This window comes from Fringilla coelebs (assembly GCF_963513975.1).
Source record: "Fringilla coelebs genome assembly, chromosome: 11".
Taxonomy (NCBI): domain Eukaryota; kingdom Metazoa; phylum Chordata; class Aves; order Passeriformes; family Fringillidae; genus Fringilla; species Fringilla coelebs.
Window position 1 is genome coordinate 12,781,384 of NC_140037.1, and position 21,184 is coordinate 12,802,567.

General features: G+C 39.3%; 1 protein-coding gene across 1 annotated transcript in view; it reads left to right on the top strand.

Moving 5' to 3' along the window:
• The first annotated feature begins 310 nt into the window (after positions 1 to 310).
• Positions 311 to 21,184, top strand: part of COL4A6 (collagen type IV alpha 6 chain) — a 108,574-nt gene continuing 87,700 nt past the window's right edge. Inside the window, exons 1-2 of the mRNA XM_084212883.1 lie at positions 311 to 411; positions 489 to 537. Coding sequence (XP_084069009.1) covers positions 398 to 411; positions 489 to 537 — 63 coding nt within the window. The 5' untranslated portion in view covers positions 311 to 397. The remainder of the gene's footprint in view (positions 412 to 488; positions 538 to 21,184) is intronic.

Genomic DNA, 21,184 nt, shown 5'->3' on the forward strand with positions numbered 1-21,184 from the left:
TGGGTGGGTGAAGGGGTCGTTGCCAGTGCCGGGTCGCCCCTCTGGAGGGGCGGGCGGCGGGCGCGGGGCTCGCCCGGTTCAGTCTCGGCCCATCCGGCCGCGCTCAGGTGCGACGCCTCGGCGGGGACTGCGCAAACTTCCTGCCTGGGCACGCTGTGAGTGCCTGCAGGGGCTGCGCTGCTTCGGGAAGCGAGCAGTGACCGACCCGAGCGGGCACCATCGGCGCTTCCAGCCCGGCCGCCACCCCGGGTGCTCCGCCGCGCCGGGGAAGGAGCCCGCGAAGCGGCCGCACCGTGCCCTGCTGGCCCCGAGTGACGGCGGGCCCTCCTCTTCCTCCGGCGGGCGCAGCGGCGCGTACCCAGCTGCGCTGTGCCGGTCCCCGCGGGCTGCCCGGGCCATGGGGCGCACAGGGTGAGTGCCAGCCGCGGCCGCCCCCTCCCCGCCTCGCCCCCCGGCCCGCCGTGACTGTGTCCCTTTGCCTCCCGCAGGGCGCTGCTGCTGCTGCTCCTCTGGCTGGGCGCGGAGCTGGCAAGTGCGGTAAGTGTGTGCAGGTCCCGGCCGCAGCAGGGCTCGCTGGAGGTGAACGTGCCTGGTCGAACCTGTCGGGGTTTGGGCATCCTTCGGCCAGAAAAAAGACGCAACCCTACCCCCCTCTAAAGGATGCGCGGGTTTTTTTTTAAATTGCCGTACACCTTTACTCCAGAGTTCCTTTGTGCCTTTCGTCTGGTTTACTTTGACTAGCCTTTCTCTGAAAAGTACACTGGGTGGAGGATCGTCCGTATGCGGTGTAACAGCTTTTAGTGCCTGATGGTGTGATCGGTGTCTCTCTTTGAAACTGACCTTTAGTTCTTTTTTAGCATCTTCTCAAACCTTGCTGTGAAAGCTGACCTTCTGGGTCCTTGTCCACAAGGGATCCAATCCAGAACACGTCATAACTAAGTGAAAGAGATGTGAGAAATTAAAGGATTAAGCTTTTAAGTGTTGTATCAAGGTTCACGACTATGGATTAGTAAATGTGTTTTAAATTCGAAGTTGGTATACAGAAACAATGACTTTATGATCTATCTGACAACTTTATGATGTAAATGTGGATTTTCTCTTGCTGTTCCTAATTAATGTTTAAACAGAGTAGTAGGGGACTACAGATGTTTTTTAAATGTTCATGATTTTCCTTTTTGGCGTTGTGATTGATTTTCAGCAACTGGAATCTGCTATTGTTAGCCCCCTTAACTAATGAATAAATCTGTAGCCTAAATTAAGTGTCCAACTGATGTACAGTCAGCAGTTCAAAAACACCTCTTTGTTATATTGTAATGTAAATTAAGATTGGACAATAATGTTTGTGGTGTGGGTTTTATAGTGCAAATACAATATTGAATGAATGTTAGTATAGTATGTTTTGAGCATGTTTATTTTGATTCAATTTCAGACAGATTTCTAACAGAACCAGTTGATACATGGGTTCTTGACTTGGTAGCCAATGTTTTTCTAGTGTTTTTGCTACTCTTGATTAAAATTTTAAGGATCTATAACCTTTCTGTGCAACTGAGAAGAAATCTTTTGAAAAGGCTTTAATAGCAGAGGGGTTTGTACTTTTTATAAATAGGAAAGGCTTGATTATGTTTTACATTTTTCATAATCAATTGCACTAGTAGAATTTCATCATCCTGATCAGGTGGTAGTTACAAGCTCTAATCTTCTCAAAGATTAAAAGATTAGAGAGTTTTATTCAACAAAACCAAGAACTGTTCTACCAGAAGTTCTTACTGTAGTGGAATCTTGGTAAAAATGACTTCTATAAAGCAAATGTTGAAACTATTTTGAGACAAATGTTCCACGTTTTGCAATTATTTAGATAAATTTATGTGATATGGCAGTGAGATTATTGCTGATTGATGCAGCTGTAACTAACAGCAGATTTTCAATTGTTTGCTCCAATTTTGCTCCATACCTATTGGAAAACATCTCTTAAGCAGTCAGATTTCTGTTAGCTAGATGTTCTTTAACATCTTTCTCTGCCCATAAAGGGACTCTTGTCAATTAAATCAATCACAATAATTAAAATTCATCTTTACGTGATATTTCTAAGTCTTCCTGAGAGTTTTCTCCAGGGTTAGAAAACAATGAAAATCTTAGTTGCTGTGTAATCAGTCTAAAAGTATGGAGAAGAATCAGAAATAGGTCCATAAAATACTTAGTACTTTATATGTCTAAGTAGATAATGGATTTAATGATTTATATTAAAATGCTGTCAAACATGGCCAGCTGGGAAGAGTAAAACTATATTTTTGTCAACTTCAGATACAGCAGTAGGTTAATAACTGACTTTTTGGTATCATTGACTTAAAAACACATACAAACGCCTTCCAGTATGAAGTAAGCTGTCAAGAAAAAGTACTGGTGCTTGAACTTGCACTAAACACAGCTTTTTAAAGGAAAACTAGGATCTCTGAAACACTTCTTAATAGATCTCTGGTGTATAATTTGAAGTGCTGGAGCATAATGAAGTATAATGTCAATAAAATGAGGTTAAAGCTTTAGGTTAAGGAGTAACAACTTCTAGAAGACTATTCCCAGAGACAACTTGGTGCTGAAGAAGGTCTAATTTATAACTTTGTTCATATTTTTTTTCTTTTAAACAATCTCATTGCAATAACTTACCTGTTGTAAAAAAACCCCACTAAAATGTTGTTCCAAGTTCTTGAGCACTCTTCAGGAGTGGTTCTGTGGACATGACCAGTGGCTGGCACATCAGGCCAGCATCTTGTATCAAAGCTAGCTTTGATTCAGAGGTCTCAGTTATGAGGTGTGGTCATCTCCCTTTCTGTAGAAATAAGATTTTAATGTGTATCTGAATTAATATCTCAGTTAATAATTATTTTACTTGGTTATAAATTATGATGTATTTTGAATGGCAGTACAAAATTAGTCTTGTAACATAATCTCTGTTTTCTTGGAGCAAATGTTGAAAGCATGGATGACTTGATGTTACACATAGGGTTACTTGGCAGAGAGATTGTGACCCTGGAGACCAGTTGCTGGGAGTGACCTAAGAGTTCCTCCTAACAGCTTTCACCCTGGAGTCCCTCCAGAAGCTGTGCTTCATTAATGGTTTCAGTCTTTTACTATCCATAATTTTCATTAATAATGAACCAGGGACATTAGTGCAAGATGCTGTGCAAACACAAAACAACAACATAGTGCTGTCTTCGAGATGTTCATTGCACTAAGACAAGTGACAAAAGCTTGTCCAAAGGTAGGGGAGATAACACAAAATATTGGAACAGTGCAAGAGAGGAAGGGATTTGCCTTGGCTAATCACTGTCCTCCCCTGAAGCTTTTGCAGGCTACAGTGCAAAGCAGAGTTTTTAGGAGAGTGACTTTTAAAAGCTTAATCAGAGTTCTGCTGATGTTTCTGGGATGTCATAAATGTGAGGTGGGGCATGTGCTGAAAATGGTCACTAAACTGAGAGACAACCTCTTGTAATGAAATTTGAGATTCATGTCCCTTCACAAAGCTCTCAGCTGAGCTGCAGTCCTGTGCAGTCTGTGCTCCCTTGAGAGCATCCCTGGCGTACAGGTGGGATGGTAACTCCTCATTTATTCACTTTCTGATGTTGAGGTAGTTAAGCATGCTGGAATGCATCCTAGTTTTGATGTGATAACCTAAAGAACTACTTTTAGGACTTAGTGTGAGGATTGATTGTCAGACATGCTCTGTTGGGACAACTGAGCTTTCAGGTGGAGTTCAGTAGGGTTTCTTCTGTAAGTGGACTTCATGGACTGTTGCAACTCTTTCAAATCTGGGTGGGTTTTTTTTTTGTTCTTGTTGTTTTGTGGTTGTTTTGTTTGGCTTTATTTCTTTCTTTTTGGTTTTTTAGCTAATAAATGTGCAGATTAACTAGAGTCACTTCCTTTTCCTACACTTGGTATCTTGTTCAGCAGAACATCTTCAGTATCCAAGTAAGGCAAACAAAAACTGTGTGTAAAACCAGTTCTGGGAAGTCTGCTCTATTTTGAGTAACTGAAACTCTGCTAGTTTATGACAAGCTAGCCCAAGTGATCTTATTTATCTATGTCTTAATATATCCCAGGTTTTCTGTGTGTTTTCTATTGTTTTTATATCTATGATACAAATGCTTCATAGAGTCTTTTCCTTTAGTAGGTACTGGACCAGCTTAATTGAGCTCAACTCCTTGTTTTCAATGGCCAAAAATAAATTTTGTTCCAGAGCCTCTGACAGAGGAGAAAAATTAGCTGTTTAATTATGGATATTTAAAACCAGAGTTGCAGTTCTAACTGTAACTCTTTCCAGTTCAGTTTCTACAAATATGATGTTATCCACTAAGAGGTTTCTATAAAGTTTTGACCTTTCCTTTGCCTTTTTAATCAATATTCATAAGTATGCAACCCTTCTGTAACTTGACTTTTACAGCTGTATTTTTATATAGCCATAAACTTTATTGGGAAAAAAACTAGTATCTACAGTAAAGTTACATTTATAAGGAAGGAGTCTACAGAAATCAAGTAATAATATAAATCTCAGGATTTGTTTACCAGACAAGGCAGCCTCTAATCTGTATGAATGCATGGCTGTGGAGGCACTTGTTTGTGAAGATTCAGTACTGCATTGAGAATGGTCCTTCTGCAAAGGTCAAGTTTGAATAACAATAGGTCTATGGTAAAATAATAAGAATTATACTCTGGTAGCAAAATAAGGAGAGTTACTAAAAAAAGAAACTGATTATTGATGAAAGGGCTGATTTTCTAGTTCTTGCTAAGATGTTGCATTTTGGGGGAAATTTTCATTTAGAGCTGAATATATTTTCCCATTTGAACAAATAATTGCTTATTTGCTGAATATTTCCTATGTGCTGAAGATAGTTGAGCAAGTGGCATTTTATTTGGCACTCAGATGCCGTGTCAGGTTACAGCAGCTATGAAATGAGGTAATGCATGTGATTGGATTCTGAAGAGCTTTTGTGATATCATTATCCTTTTAAGGCTATGGCTGCTTTTTGTATAGGTGTGCGAGGCACTGTGTGACCTGAAGAAGCATTTTATTTCCTCTTGTGGATGATCATTGGCACCAGCCACTATGTTCCCTTGACTTAAGAACTGCTGTTGTTATGCTGGTGTCCCTAAAGGAGGTAGAGCTTTCACGCTGGGGCTTCTCCCCTCTTTGTCCATCTTTGCTGTAGAGAATCTCTTTATGAGTAGGGTTTGGTAATGCCTGCATCTCAGCTTAAATGTTATAATGATGACTAAGAACTATAAATAAGAATTTTTTAAAGCTTTCATTGAAAAATTATTTTCAAGCTCTCTAAAAATCAAGTCTCAAAATAAGGACTATTATTGTGGAAGAAAAAAAAGGAAGCTTCTCAGTTGTTAGCTGTGAGAGAGATTGCTTTAGCAAGGTCAGTCTGTGTTTCAAAAGGGATTAGAAGGAGGCTAAATTGCTTGTTAGACTGCAAAATGCAGTCTTGATACTGACTGCAGTGTCGGCTATTATTGGAAGAAGATCGGTGGGAAGGGAGATCAGGCACTGACATTATTAATTGAATTTCTTTAGGTGGTTGGGGCTTTGGGTTTTTTTTGGTTTTTTTTTTGTTTTTTTTTTTTCCTAGATACCCACATAACCCAAAAAGGCTCTTACTCTCCTGGAAAGGCTATAAACCCTGACTGAGCTTTAAATGCTTATTTCCATTTACATGTCTGAACAGAAAGAGCATTTAGAGTGGAATCATGCATTTCTTGTTACCTGTACCCTGCAGAAAAGGAAATTTAGAGGTGTAGGCAATAAATCTGAAAGTACGTGGGAAAAGCAAATAATTTGTTCTATGCCTTTTGCACAGGCTTCCTGCAGTTCAGCCTGCCTTAAGTCTTTCCATATGATTTCCCCTTCCCTGATGGTGTGATTTATATGGAAGTTGTGTTGCTGCAGTTTCCAGGAGTTGTGTTTAACTACTTTAAAAAGTTGTTGACAATAATCTACTACTTATAATCAAATTCATCTTTTCAGAATGGTTTCCTCTTCTCTCAGGTCTGAAGAAACACAAAGAGGAAACATAAATACCAAGTCAAAGGAATGGTTCCATTGATCTGCTTCTTCTTTGGCTTCTTTGCCACATTTTTTAACAATTCTTGCTGGCCAGACGTGACTTTGCTGGGCTTCTGATGCTGCTCATGCCCAAATGGATACAAAGCTGTAGACGTCCCTCTGGTGTGTGCTTCCCTTGTTGTTTCTGCAGAATTTTGATTAGCTTTGGTTGTGTCAACCTCTTAGGGCCACTAAACCAGCACCATCCAGTTTGCATAGTCTCTGCTCACTTGGTTACCTTAACACTGAGAGAATCAACTCTGTGAACCAAATTGGTCTGATTTGCTTCAGCCCGCTGAGATGTCAATAGCTACTGTATTCTGAGTTTGCCTCATGCACTCACTGCTCTATTTTCTCCTCTTTGGCTGGAATCTGCTGTACTTTATACAGCCTCCAGCCCTTGCCTCAACGTGCTCATAAGCTCCTCTGCCTTTCTGTGTCTCCTTTGTGCTTAAATAGCCAGGGAGGCTGCCAGGATCACTGCTGTTAATCCTGCAGTGCTTTCTCTGATGCCTCACTCCCAGCAGCAGTGAGGACGTGTCAGTGCCTGTTACCCAGGAATCTGTTGCACAAATCTCTTGGAGAGGTTTGCTCCTAATGTTCCTTTCGTACCCTGTTAGTGTAGGAACAAACAATTCCATGCTTGACACAAGCATCTGGCAAGACCCCTGTGTGATGACACAGGTCAGCTGGGTGTTGTAGCTGGACTAATTGGGAGCTAGCTAGAAAAGGCAATACATTGAAGTAAGATATGAAACTAACATTTAATTTTCTTCACTTTTGCATATTTGTCATTTTTCTATTTCCATTGAAGAAGGAGGGTTGGAAACAAGGTAGCAACAGCAAAATTAACTGTTTTCTTAGCATTTTTTTTTTGGCAGGTAGATAAATCAAAACCTGCAGCTTTCTAGAGATTAGGATGGAGTGTTTGTACAGAGTAAGCCAAAAGCCAACTGCATTGGTTAATTTCTAGCACTGTTTGGAGGGGTTGGTTTTGACCTAAAAATCAGAGGAGAGGAAAATGAAAGTGAAGTTTAGCAAGAAATTGACTTATGAATGCTCCTGTGCTTCTTCAAATCTCCACAAATTAAATGTCACCAACTCTTTTTTGCTAGCAGCATCACTTTAAAGCTCTGAATAGTGACAAGTCAGTGCTTTGTCTTTTCACAGCTTTTAAAAATTACTGCATGTACTTTACCTGCTCACATATTAGAGTGTTCTCAAATCAATTTCTTAGATTCCTTATCCATTTGTTTGAATCATAAAGTTATTATTTTTTTTTTAAGGTCATACCCTCACAAGCAGTAAGGTATCTCTCTGTGGACATGAAATAGTGCTTAGTTCTTATAAGAATTTTTAAACCCAAAAGTTTCCTCAGAAAACTGTAAAATTGTAAAAGAAGTGATGAAACTATTACTCTTCATACTTTAAGTCTGTACGCTGGCAAGTCGTTTCTTTAGAAATGCACATATAAATGTTCTGTAACACTGTAACAAAGTTAAATAGATGAAATGACACACTGAATAATGGCTTGACTTTCCCAAAGAGGAGCAGGACCATTTTAAAGTTGTAATAGTTCTTCTTATATAACTTTTGTTGTGAAGTATTGTGCAGATACCACTTGCTCTGTAAAATATGTATTTTAAACTTTTTTTTAAAAGCAACTTGGAATTATTACTACTACTGTAGTAGAAACACATCAAAACAATAGGAAGGTGAATCATTGTATTGTACTTGGATGATTAAAGCTATCCACAAAGCAGGGTGTAACTCAACTGGAAAAACATAGCCTGCAGGAACAAAAAGCAAGCTTGGAAAATAAAGAATTTATAGTACTCTTCAGACTTTTCCATAAAAGGAGCCTGTAGGCTTTCAGCTTCAGCCTTGTGAAGTTTTAGACTATTATCAAAGTGTGTGTGAGGAGTTGAAAAGTTGGAACATTATCTGTAAAATCAGTGTATCTCTGTAAATGCCCTCTCCATGAAGTGCAGCACATATGAAGTGTGGATTTGGCTGGAAGGTGAGGTTGGCATGTCCTGTGTTGCGCTGCACAGTGTATACAGCATTTTGCATAGAAAATGCTGAGCCTTTATTACCAGAAATGAGAGAAGTGTGCTGAGTCTTGGTCTCGTGGGATGACTGAGGTGATTTCTAGTCAGCCCTGGGTGCCAGAAGTAAGGTGCTTTGTCCTGGGGTGCTTTGGAAATGTGTATGTTTTTTGCTCTACTAGGCAAATAGGTGTGACACAAACACAGTGCCTGCTATTTAGCGAAAGTTTTCTGTTTTCATCAGAAACACAGTTTTTAACAGCTGTCTCTTGTAAACTTTGTGATCATTTTTACAAAGGAAGAGTAGTGCATTTTTAACATAATAAAGTAGCTTTGGCTTAAGCTGGAAACAGCCTATAAAATCTCTTTCTACATACACTGCTTGGCTTTTTGCTGTGACTTCAAAAGGTGTATGATGTGAGAAAAAATGTAGAGAAAATATGCTAATATGGTGATGAAAAGAAGAAGCTTTCAAACCACTCTTTTAACAAATATGTTCTTGTCACCAAAAGAAATGTCAGATCCTTAGCCCACTTTTACCACAAATAGTACAGAAAATTTCCTTGAATACCACAGAGGTTTTAAAGTTAAATGAGTTGGTGACCATAAACGGAATAGTTAATGGTCTCTACAGTGTAGTGATTATATGGTTTGCTCTGTGGTACTTTTAACAACCTTAATCTCTGTGAATGTATAATCTTGTTAGGATTAAACCAGAATCTGCCTAGATAATTAGAGTGAGCTCCAGACTGTGGTTTGACCTGTATCTCTTAGTGGAGCAATTTCCATGTGAATGTGTTGGCCCTGGGGCATGTGGAGTGCTGGGAGCCTTCAGCAGAGTCTCAGGAGCTGAGGAGCTCCCATCCCTCAAGTGTTCGTGGAAAATCACACAGGAGGTTTTGCAGTCTGCCCTTCTGGCACTGTACCAACCCGGGGCTGGGGCAGAACATCTTCTCATGTGGCACAGCTCGTTTTCTATTGAAGGTAAAATGTGTTTGCAGACCCTCCACTGTGCACAGTTGCAGGATAGGTTGAATCCTGAAACGAGCATTCCTGCTGAACTTACAGCAACATTTGATGTGTTTCCACCTTTCTCTAGGGTTCATTTATTAAATTAATTTCACACTGTTTCCTTATGCAATGCAAAGAACCAAATTGCAGCTTTTGCTTTAATCACTGGTTGGGTTGCTGTGTTGTCTTTCACCCCTGGGTGATTTTCAGGTGTCCTTGCACTGGGCCAGGCTGAGTACTGGTTCTCGCTGTCCTGGACGTGTAAAGAAGGCTTTGCCTCGAGTCATGCATGCATCGAGTTTTGCTTCTTTGAACTGTTGCACCGTGTGCTTTGTATGCCCGAAGGCTCCTCTCTAAATGAGGGACTTGTACCATCTGCCTTTGGAGAACTTGAAAGCTTGAGCCTCTAACCAATAGGGCACAAAACAAAAAAAGTTAATTATGGCTACTTCGAGAATCGCCATTCAGTTGCACTTTCTTCTATGGGCAAGCGTGAGACTGTGAAGTTGCCAAAGAATCTGCCTGATTTTTATCTTTCAGGTTAGGGCCATCCAGCCAAGTTCTGCAAGTCTTTCAGAGAGGAGGGGCAAGGTTTAAAATTCAGCTAGTGAGTGTTAACTACAGTCTGTCGGTGGTAGAGTAGAATTAATTAATATTTATTTGAGATCTCCAGTGCTGCTGCAACTTTTCAGCTCCATTCAAGGATGCTTTATGAACCACAAACCAAAGTGTTTACCAAGTATTTTGGATAGAAGTAAATAAAGGCTATGAAAAGGCAACTTGAAGGGATTTTTTTGGTTGTTCAGTTGAAGTTTTTATTTTTTACTAAGTTACTGTCCACATTTGGAGTGATTGTTTTACAGTTTTCTCTGCACAGAAGACTGTCAGCCCAGGCATCTTTGTGCAGTGATGTTGGCTACAGATTTTATTTGGATTATATTGTAACATTGAACTTACCAGAGATAAATTTTCCTCAAGTGGTTCTGTGTTTTCTATATATAATAATAAGTTGTCTTTGTGAATAACCAGACAAAATACTTCAAGCATCTCTTTCATCAAGATGTGCTCTTACAATTTCCATTAAAGAAATTCCAGTGAGAAAGTTACTTCCCTCCCCTTCATTCTGGCGATATGAACTCACTCAGAGGAGGGCAGAGGGGTACCAGGTTTCAGGCCTGAATTCCTTTGCCAGAGGAATGTGCAGTGAGACACAGGTACAGACTAGCTCCACGACATACTTGTTTAGAGGGGCCTTTCTGCAGCCCAGCAGCTCACAGATCTCAGATTTACAGCACTTCCTTATCTGGTTTTGTTTTAAAAAGTGAAGCAGGATTAGTCTTTGTGAAGAATGTTGTTCTTTAATTTTTCAGAGGGTGGTTACTTTTCTAGATAGGCAATAGAAGTGCTTTGTAAGACCCTTAAAGGCTGTGGATGTGATTGTGAGAAAGGTGAAGTCGATTGCAAAGCCCTTACACTGCTGTCAGTTGTACTCTGGCTGCTGTGTTCAATTAAGGTCATTGAGAATTTAGTCTGCAGCTTACATAGGGTGTCACTGGGGGCCTCACCTTCTTTTGGAATTTTATTTAGTGTCTGGCATGAGTAATCCTGATTTTCCTTCTATATCAAATGTCAGTGACATCTTCAACCTGCTTGTTTAGATGTTACATCATGCTATCAAAGTAGCACCAGTGTTAACTTGTATCTCCAAAAAGTTGCACAGGAGCGCTGAACTGCTTCCATTGAGTTCACCATAAAGCTACTACGGGAAAGGAATTCCAATTCTGTTTGGAACCAGGTTATCTCTGTAAGATGAAACCACCACAATTCATTCAATTTCTTGACAGAGTTGTGAAATTTACTATGTTTGCTGAGTTTATAACCACTGCAGCCTCTGCTCTTGATAAGCCTGAAATCTCTAATTCCTGTGTCATGATATCAAGAAACTGTAGCAGGATATTGACTTTTATCAGATATTTCATGGTTAGGGCAGGAAGCTAGCATTTAGTAGATAAAACATGAGGACTTGATTGTGGCATAAAGAATCCTAGATTCTATTATCCCTATAGCTTGATGAATGCCTTTGTGTAATTTTCTTAAATGCTCCAGACCATGTTTGTAGCTATCTGTGAAATAATCATACTGCTCCAGTGGTTTGTATGCCTGTTTATCAAAAATTGCATTTATTTCTCCTTTTTTTCAAGGCATTGTGGTGGCAGGAGCTGCTCCCAGAGGGGAAGGTATGCCTCAAGGCAGATAACAGTTGGTAACACTCAAACAAATTTAGCGGGGAGTTGAATGAGCACTTATTTGTGTTTTCCTCAAGTTCCTAGGGTCATTCAAGTATTTTTCTTTCATGAGTTTCATAACTAATCTACTAGCTTTTCTAATATGTTTTAATAGAGAATTATGATAATAATACACAAAATATATATTTTGTAAAAACTGATCTGAATGCAGGTTTGAATTTCAGTTCAAAACTGAAAGAAACTGAAGACTTTGCCTAAATCTTGCCCTTTTCTTTACATGTATTCCACTCAGGTGCCATGAGGCTGGTTAGAAATTAGTATTACTTAAAAAATTAGACTGTACCAAACAAATAGCATCTGTGTAAAGAAGCAGAACAAAGTTAGTGTTACTTTATTCTATTCAAATAAAGGCATAATGTAAATAAAAACATAACGTAATACAGTATTTTGCACAGGGATACAGGTGATGCCACATTTTTTTCCTTGAAGTATTACCACAGGGTTGGGTTTCAAAGCACCAAGGATTTAGTGTCTTTACTAGGTACAGAAAGCTCTTGTTTTAACAGTAGCACATGCTATTTTTTTAATATATAAAATAAAATATCAGTTTCTATCACTAAAGCTTATTTGAGGAAACCAGGAGAAAACAAAGTTCTCTTTAAAGTATCAGGGTTTCTTCCACAGCTTTTAGGTCAGGTGCTTGCCTGTAGGGACCTGTCATGTAACATCTGGATGTTTGACTTAAGCACTGTTGAGGAAATCAGAAGAGGAAATCAGGAGATGGTTTTCCTGAGACTGGATTATCTCAGACCTGTCAACTGTGTGGTTTGCTGCATATTTGCAGGAAGTAGTTGGCACCTGGACGTGTTTGATTAGGATATCTGACAAGCTGGATGGAGATCTGTTTAGAAAGGTCAGAGTTGGACAGCAGGAAAGAAAGTTATAAATCATACTTTCTGGCCTGCAGGATCTGCTGTTTTGGTTATATCATATTTGATGTACACTGGACACAGTTCAGAACAAAGTTCAGTTTTTAAAAGGCAGTAATTGCTTGAACCTTTTCTAAATAATGTTTTTAATTGCTGTGTCTTTGGATGAGCTGGAGTGGGAGGAGAAAAGCTGTTAAATGGAGTGAGAAACTCCAGCTGAGAAGCTTGCCAGGTGTCAGGAATCTTGTTTGCTGTTGCCATTTCCTAGCAGAGGCTGTGCCTGGTCTGGAGTGGGTGCACATGTGTGTAGGGAGGATGGAGGGCAGCGGGAGCTGGGGGCTCCTCAGCCCAGCCTCTGCTTTGTCCCTTTTGGCCCTTCTGTGTGAGATTTGGTGCAGGCAGGGAATATTTGTGTAGCTGGGTTAAATACCAATAAGTTGGACAACTTATATCTTAATACAAGATAACTTATCTAACTAAATAAATTGGGTAAATCTTAATTCATTCCGTATTTCCCATTCGCACCACTCTGCAAGCCTGTGTGCTTTAAAAGTAATCAAATAAAGTATGTTCTTTCTTTCAATTCCTTTTTCCATGCTGTTTTTATCAAAGGTCTTAGCTGAAATTAATTCAGTGAAAAAACTAGTTTGAAACCTTTCCCAGGTCATACATTTGGCTGAAACCTGATATTAATTAATTTAGTCTTTTTTGCAAAGTACCTGTGGTATATAAGCTCTCATTGTTAGGACACCTTGGCAAAATCTGAAATGAAATATTTTCATTTGAGCTCCCTGCTCGTAGATAAATGAACACTCATGTAACCTTTTGTTTGGTTTTCTATAGAATTTAATTTACAAACTTTGCTGGAAAATAACCTTTTGCCCTTATTAATGTATTCCGGACCACAAAGGAGTCTGCGGGGTGTCAGGTCGTACAATGTGCAGCCCCTGCTCTGCAGTGGGAAGTTGCTGTTTGTCTCTCATGGGGGGAGGTTAGGAACTTAATGTTTGGATCAGTTCACAGCTGAATTTTTAGCTCTGATACTATTTCTCCCACGGCAAGTGTAGGCCTTGTGCCTGTCACAGCAGGTTTGTCTGTGAGATGAATGTGGGAGTATAGATAGCTCTGAATTGTTTTTCTTGTGGTTAGAGAAAGGAAATCTAGCACTTATCAGAAGTCCAGAGCATGCAATCTTATTCAGATTTTACTTTTAAAAAATACCATTTAGATAGTACTTGCATCAGCTTTGTTAAAAACATGAGATTTAAGTATCTCCATGGAATACTTTTTTCTCTGAAACTCGCAACTTTGTGAAGCTGTGAACTTTCTTGCACATTTATCTAGGGTTGTAATGCTCCCACCTGTGAACTCAGATCACCACATCTGACTCTAGTGTGCTCTCATACATGAAAAATCAGAGTTGAAATACAATCCCTACTTCAAAAGATTTGCAACCTGCCAGATATGTGTGAAACCTAAAGAAATCCTGGGAAAATATTGCTCAGCAAGGGGCAGTCTCATCACACCAACTGTAGAATCGTGCTGCTGCTCTTTGAGAGACTGTGTACACATAGCTTCCTCTGCTATCCTAGTTAAGGATGGCAGCTTCTCTGTCTCTAAAAACCTGGAGAATACCTGAGCTAAATGTTGTTCAGGGTATAAAAGTAGAGTTTCAAGACGGATTTTAATTTAAAATCACTTACTGCAGTAGGAAGGTGTTGGTAATCATCTGGCTGTGAAAAGTCTTGGAAACAATTGTTGTTGCTCCCAAAACTGTTCTTTCTCAGTCTTATGGCAGGATGGTGAGCTCAGAGCACAGCTGTGCTTTATGCTGCTGCTGTGTAAATAGGGACCATAAAAAAGGAATCTTTCTGCAACAGGATTTTATTGTTGAGCTGATTGTTGATGTGATAGCTCAGATCATAAATCTTTTGAGTCAATGATCCAAAAGAATCATTCTCTTCTTTTCCTTGCAACAGCAGAAACATTAGTCTTCTTGAAAACATCAAATTATTTCATTTACTGAGGGAAAATCTGCCCCAGCCAGAAAAGACATCTCGTTTTTCACTCTGAGAACATTGCACACTCCTCTTATAAATAGAGAAATTAATCAGGGTTGTAATCTTTGGGTCAGACTGACATTAGAGTATCCAAAGTTATTATACTTGATTCAAATAAAAATCCGTGTGGGTGTATGTTTATATACAGCTATTGCTTAGTTTTGACCTCCTGGGAATCTCAAAGAACAGTAACAGCAGGTGGAAAGAGTTTTTGGGGTGAATTTGACATCATATCCAGATTAGTTATTCAGTACCTCTCACTGACACTTTTGATCTCTAGAGGAAGCTTAAAGGAGAAGAGAATCTTTAGCCAATCTAGTTTTGGAGCTAATTTATCTATTTAACTGAGGCATGACTTGGAGCATAACCATTAATAACCTGAGTCCTTTTATGACCAAAGGAGGATGGTAAGAGGGGGAATTCTGTGAGCACCAAGGTCAGATGACTGATATAAGTAATGTCAGTGCTCACCTCTGACACAAAGGTTGTTTTTCATAGTGTGCACACTTGTAAACTGGCATGTGGGTGTACATGAGACATCTACAGGAGGATGGGACACAGCACAGCTGGGCACCTCTTCTTTCCTTCCAATGATACTCCAGCAACTCTAAAGGATTTCATCCATGTAACCTGTTTCTGTAGGTCCCACTGCAGGGTGGGCAGCCTGTCCACATTCCATCACTCTGGAGAATGGGGGTTCAGGGTAGGTATGCTGGTAACAAAACCTAATGCAGCCATTATCAGACAACAGATGAAACAAGTGTTTTGTCACTGTGGAGTGCAGTGCATTCCTGCAGTATTCGTGGTTTGTTTTGCAGCATACCAATAAACATTGCACAGCACCTTTGGGGTGCTAGAAGAATATATGATTTTCTCTGAAACCGTGAGGAATTTTTTAGGAAGGCTGAATAAATTTATTTGTCTTGGAATATGACCAGGATTCAATGTCTAAAAAATCCAATATTTCTAGCTTCCTAATGGTCACCAGATGCTAGGACCTCTGGCTTTTATCTCATCTGAAAGAAAGTCTAAGTCATCAGAGCCCCTGATAGCTCAGGATGGTCTGAGATATAAATGCTTCCTGCTAATTCCCAGCCCTGTCTGTTCTATCACTTCTGCTTCTGATGAAGTTTCTTATGACAACACAGTTGTGCTGAGGTTGGGATTTGTGAGATGGGGTTAGGTGCAAAAGGTTGCAACTTTCCTGTGAGATACACACATTCCTTCATGTCAAGGCAAAGGTTATGGTCACTATTGTCATAACAGAGTCAAAATACTTCTAAACACATTTCTCTAAGATATTGTAACAATATTGGATCTCTCCCTCAAGAGTAACTTAATAGTCAGTCTTTAAAATAAGGACTCGGGATCAGTCATGGATTCAGAAGTAGTTTTTGGTCCAGAATTAATTAAAAAACAGCTTGCTGCTTATAATTTCAAGGAGGGATTTCATAGCTAGTGAGCCTTTTCTTCTGCCCTTTTTTTTCCCTCTTCTTATTTTCTAACCATTAAGAAACCAATCAAATATTAGATCATGTGCAAGAAATTAAGTATTTAATGACGTTTTCTTCAGAAGGCTTCCTTTTGGGATGTTTTGCAAATCTCTGTATTTGTGGACCTTGTAAAGAAAATATAAAACCAAAAATGTTCCTTCTTCAGTCCAAGTGAAGGTGTCATGCTCTTGTGTCACAATATTCAACAACAGTTTGTGAAATTCTTCTCCTGGCTTGTAGTCAGCAAAGAATATCAATGCTTTAATTATTGCTAAATGCATGAATTTCCCTCACCTCTTAGGTTCAGTAGTGATTGTATTACATTGCATGCTAACAAGAGGATAAAACCAATGTTGTTTGTGAATGGGAAAATATATAGTATTTCTTTAATACAGTAATTTGACAGAAAGATAATCATACAGCATTTTTTTTTGCTTTCTGTATTTCTTTAGCTATCTAGATATATGTAAAATACATAACCAGGCATGTTTCAGACACGTGAAATAATTTTATTTTATTGTATTTGTTAATGTTGTGCTGTCTATGATCAACTACCATTGTTTAAAAGAAAACAGATCTTTTCTTCTGAACTTTGTTTCTAGTATGTTGTGTGGCCAGAAATTTAAGCCTGGCAGCCCCTGAAATTTTGGACACAAGCTAGTGTTCAAAATGAGAGTGAAGAGCAACCATAGTTCCCTCACTGAGCCTCCTAACAGCTGGTTCTTGTTTTAAGCCACCACAATTAACTATAAATACTGAAACTTAGCACATATCTTCCAGGTGAATAAGAAGGAACTTTCTTTTTGACTACTATTTTGAAGGGCCAGCTTAAATTCCATATGCTGTGCTGTGCATCTTTGTTAATGGAGCTTGGAGGGTAGCCAAGGGCAGTTTGTTGTCTCTCTCCTTTTTAGTGGTGAGTGAGACTGGAAAAAAGCTACTCATGCAGTGGGATAGTAATGAGCCTGTGAAGAGTCATCCTACCACCTGCTGCAAGGCAGGATATTGAACTCCAGCTCCTGCACAACGTGAGTGCAGTGAACGGTTCATGGAACTCACACCAGAAGGGGAAAGAGGGACCATCCAGTCCTGTGCTCCTCTTTTGACAAACCTTAGGAAATGTTTTCTGATCCTGCATCTAACTACTGCTCAGCTTCTGCTCCTTTTCTTAAGAGCTATCAAAGTTCAGCAATATTTGCAAACTAGAGCAGCAAGGTTTGTAGCAGTCCTGCTTAGAGGGGAAAATGGGGAGCAGCAGAGAGTCATATCTCTTAGGGAGATGCATCTACTTAGCCTAGAGGAAGAATGATAGAAAATGAACTTGACTGCAGATCTGAAGATCAAAAGAAATCTGTGTCCTGGGAAATGCAGTGAAAACTGTGCAGCACTTTTGGCAGCTGAGAGTAAGGTGGATGAATTTGGGAGTTAGGCTAACCAGAGAGACGCAATAGCTGTTTATGGGAATGGAAAAGCTATTTTATTTATTTTTACTACAAGTGCCAGTACAGTATTTCAGCAAGAACTTTAATCCTTAAAGCCTTGCAAATGAGTTTCATATAACTCAGCATTTGTAGAAGAGCTGTGAGCAGACTGAATTACCATTTTTTTTTTCTTTCCCATCTCTTTTCCCTCCCTCCAGCTAAATTCCAGCCTACATCTGCCCTTCCACTGAAAGCTTAAAACCTTTTTCCTTCTGTGTGACCTTTGCCCTCCCTTTTAAGCAAGTGCAGGAGCAGGGGTCAAAAGTCTTGTCCATCTCCTCCCAGCAGCAAGAGCTCTTCCTGAACAAGGGAAAAATCCAATGAGAAAATCAGGATTCACATTCAGGCCAGTCCAGCATATGTTAAGACCTTGACACTTGGATGTTATCAAAATATTATTGCCAATACTGAGCTCTTTTTAGTCCTTTTTTCCTTTTTAGTCCGATTTTTTTCTTCTTAAAATTTAGGTGGGTACTTTTGCTCTTATTTTTGGAATCAAAGTGCTAAAAGCAGAGGGTGATTTGAACACTTCCATTTTTAATAGGTCCATTAAGAAGACAGTACTGTTGCTGTCAAAATACAATTATTCACACAGCTCTTATATGTCTAATCTGACATGAAAATGTCTTAGACAATGTAGGCTACCTTTGCACTCCAAGAAATCTGACAAGATCAAGACCTACATGTTTTTTTTTCACAAACTATGAGCAATTTTTTTTTCCCTTTTAGTATAAATGATTTGTTTCCTTTTCATTCTGACCTTTACAGAGGGATGTGAAAAATGGGAACTGCAGCTTTTGAAAAATACCTCTGAATACAAAATGATTGAAGCTGATAGTTTTATATTCAATTAGATCTTATGAATGCAGTTCAACATATATAAGCCATAGGTTGATGGTCAAGGTTGTACAGAATAACGAAAGAAATGTACCTCCTCTAGTCAAAATTCTGGTTTAAGCCACATGAGAAATGAGTACACGTTTTAACATTTTAGATATTAGATATGTGAAAAATTGAACATTCTTTGTGCTCTGGCTCTTGCTTTTTCTGCCTGTGTCATCCTAACAGTTTTTCCTGAGCATGGAAGCAGGGAGGGGTGGTTTGCAGTGCCCAAGCTGTGAGGTGGCTCCCTCCTGGTCTATTTTGGCTTTTTGCTGACCTGTACTGATGCCAGACTCATAAGTTCGCTGTTATTTAGATCTGTTAAGAGATAAATTTGTCTCTGCTCGTAGTTACTAAATTTAAAGGGGCTTATGTATAGCAACTCTGGGGAGCTGCTCAGATAAATAATATTGAGAGGTTGTTTAGCCTTGTGTAGATTTAAATGACCCATTACATCATGGTGACATGTTTTGTAATGAGTAGAACTGTGGTCTTGTACAAAAAAAGTGACCATTCTTATTTGCTCTGTGCTGCCCAATGTCAGTACTGTAATGTAACAAGATATGCAAGGATGCACTAAATCATTTTCTATATTCTGCTCTGAATATGTGAGTGTCAAACAACTCAAAACAAACATGAGGCTGAATTAGGAAAATGAGCCACATGTGTTCTTGGTTGTGTTGACTTCAGAGTCCCTGCTTGGCATCAGTTGTGGACTTGGATCCAAGACTTCATGCAAATATATATATGTGTGTCAGAGACAGGAGGCCAGATGAGCTGTGTCACCCTTGCCTTCCCTGACTCTCTTGACGTTTTGGAAAAGTACTTTCTAAGAACAACCTGAGTATAGGGAGGAACATACAATGTTCAGACAAGATTGTGTGCAAGTGTTTAGCAGTAAGATTCTAGAACTCTCCTAGTGAAATCAAAGTTAAGTGTGTATGTGGTGAGTACCTCTAAATACATTGATTTATGTCAGGCATTGATAGTTGGTGTTGTTATTGACAAATTTTGCTCCCTATATTTTATTTCATATGTGAAGAAAGAATGTTCAGAAAGAATGTTCAAAGGACCATGAATTCTTCAAGAGTATTAGGGAAATGGGATCCTGTCTATATTACCTAGGCTAGCAATGTTTATGAGTGTGATTACAAGAGATACTGTTTCGATTCAAAGGAACTGTATTTTAAAAGTTTCAAGGTTTTTGTTTGTTTGTTTTTGGGGGTTTTTTTTGGTGTTAAAAAGATCTAAAATCAGCACATTTCAACTGCTGGTATGCAATCTTTCAATCATGGTGAAGGATACCTGAGCATTTCTCTATATTCTTGTGCTTCTACCTTCAACTACTTGATATCTTCTGCTGCATTCACAGTGGGTAGAAGATACAGAACATCCAGTTGTTCCCATAGTCCATTGAGCTGAGTGGGGAGATGTTATGATTTAAGAGGCCCTGGAGTCTTCAGGTAAACAGTCTTTGCTGTTTAAAATGTCAGAGAGTTTGTAAAACTCTCCTGGAGCTGTCTTCTTTAAACATGCTGTTTAAATTCCAAACTGAAGAAACAAAGAGAAATTCTAACAGATATCCCTCACAGAATTCTGTTTACTTTGCTCTAACAATGACACCATGTATTTGTTTAGAGACAGAAAATATATATGTACAAATGAAGGCAGAATTGGCCTAATCAAAATGTGGGTGGGAGGAAAGTGAATAACCTAGTTCTGTGAATGAATGTAAATTTCTGTAGTGTGGTCTCTTTAGATATGTTCTCAGATGTGTTCTCGTCATTGTTTACATCTCATCAGTTCCTGTTTTCTAAAAGCACCATTTTGCTTCATTGTACACAATGCTAACACATTGCTGACGCAAAAGAAGTCTTTGAAGATGGTCTACTGTAAGAGAAACAACCTTGTGTCATAGTGCAAGTGCCATGCTGGAATTAAAAAAATCAGAGTTTTGGTTGAGGGAGCAGTGTGTTAGCAATTTTGCTAATGTCCCTCTGTATTTCACTCTGCAGCTATCAATGGGAATAGTGATAAAGGTGATGAAAAGCTGTTGGCTAACACTGATGAAGTATACAGTATTTCCAGCATACTTTAAGCTCTGAGTATTAGCAGATGCTGTGTATGAAAAAACATTTTGCCAGGAAACCAAGTTTTAAACATTTAACTGTGCTTGACACTGATGTTGTCCTTAATGATGTTGTCCTTATGCTGCATTTGCGTGTTGATTTCACACTGATAGCCTCTGATTTCTGAAATATCGTTTCTGTAGCCATTCTGAAATCAACCATTAGAAACAGCATTTGCAGGGGAGAGGAAAAGAATCCAGCTAAGGTATTTGTGCAGTAGGTAGAGCTTTTAATGCAGTCTAAGGATCTGGACAGTGGTAAAAATTATCTTCTACAAGATAAAACAGTACAGCATAATTGCAAAACCATGGAGAGATGTAGTTCTGGTGATGCTTCAACAAATCATATGCTAGCCTTCAGATGACAGTGCACTGAAGTGTCAGGCTAAGTCATAAAGACACTGAGCTGGCTGTCACGTGTTCTGTGTACCTTTATCCCAGCTGGAGCTGGAGTGGGTAAGGTAGGTCCTCTTAAAGTTGTAACCATTGAAATAAAGAGCTTCATCCTTTATGATACTGAGCTTGTTCAATCATGTCTTCATTCACATGTTCTCATACAAACAAGGAGTAAAGCTTCATTCAATTTATTTTAAAGTATCAGCTGAACCTGGCAATTGAGCAAGTTTTCAATGCATCTTGCTGGCCACTTGTCTAACCTGTGCTTTATTAGTTTCTCTTGAGGATCTTGAGGTACCCTTGAGCACCTCACTAAGGTCAGAGTAAGCAACAATAACTCCTCTCCTCTCATCCATCAAGCCTGACATCTCATCCTAAGAGGCCATGAGGATAATTAGGCATCATTTTCC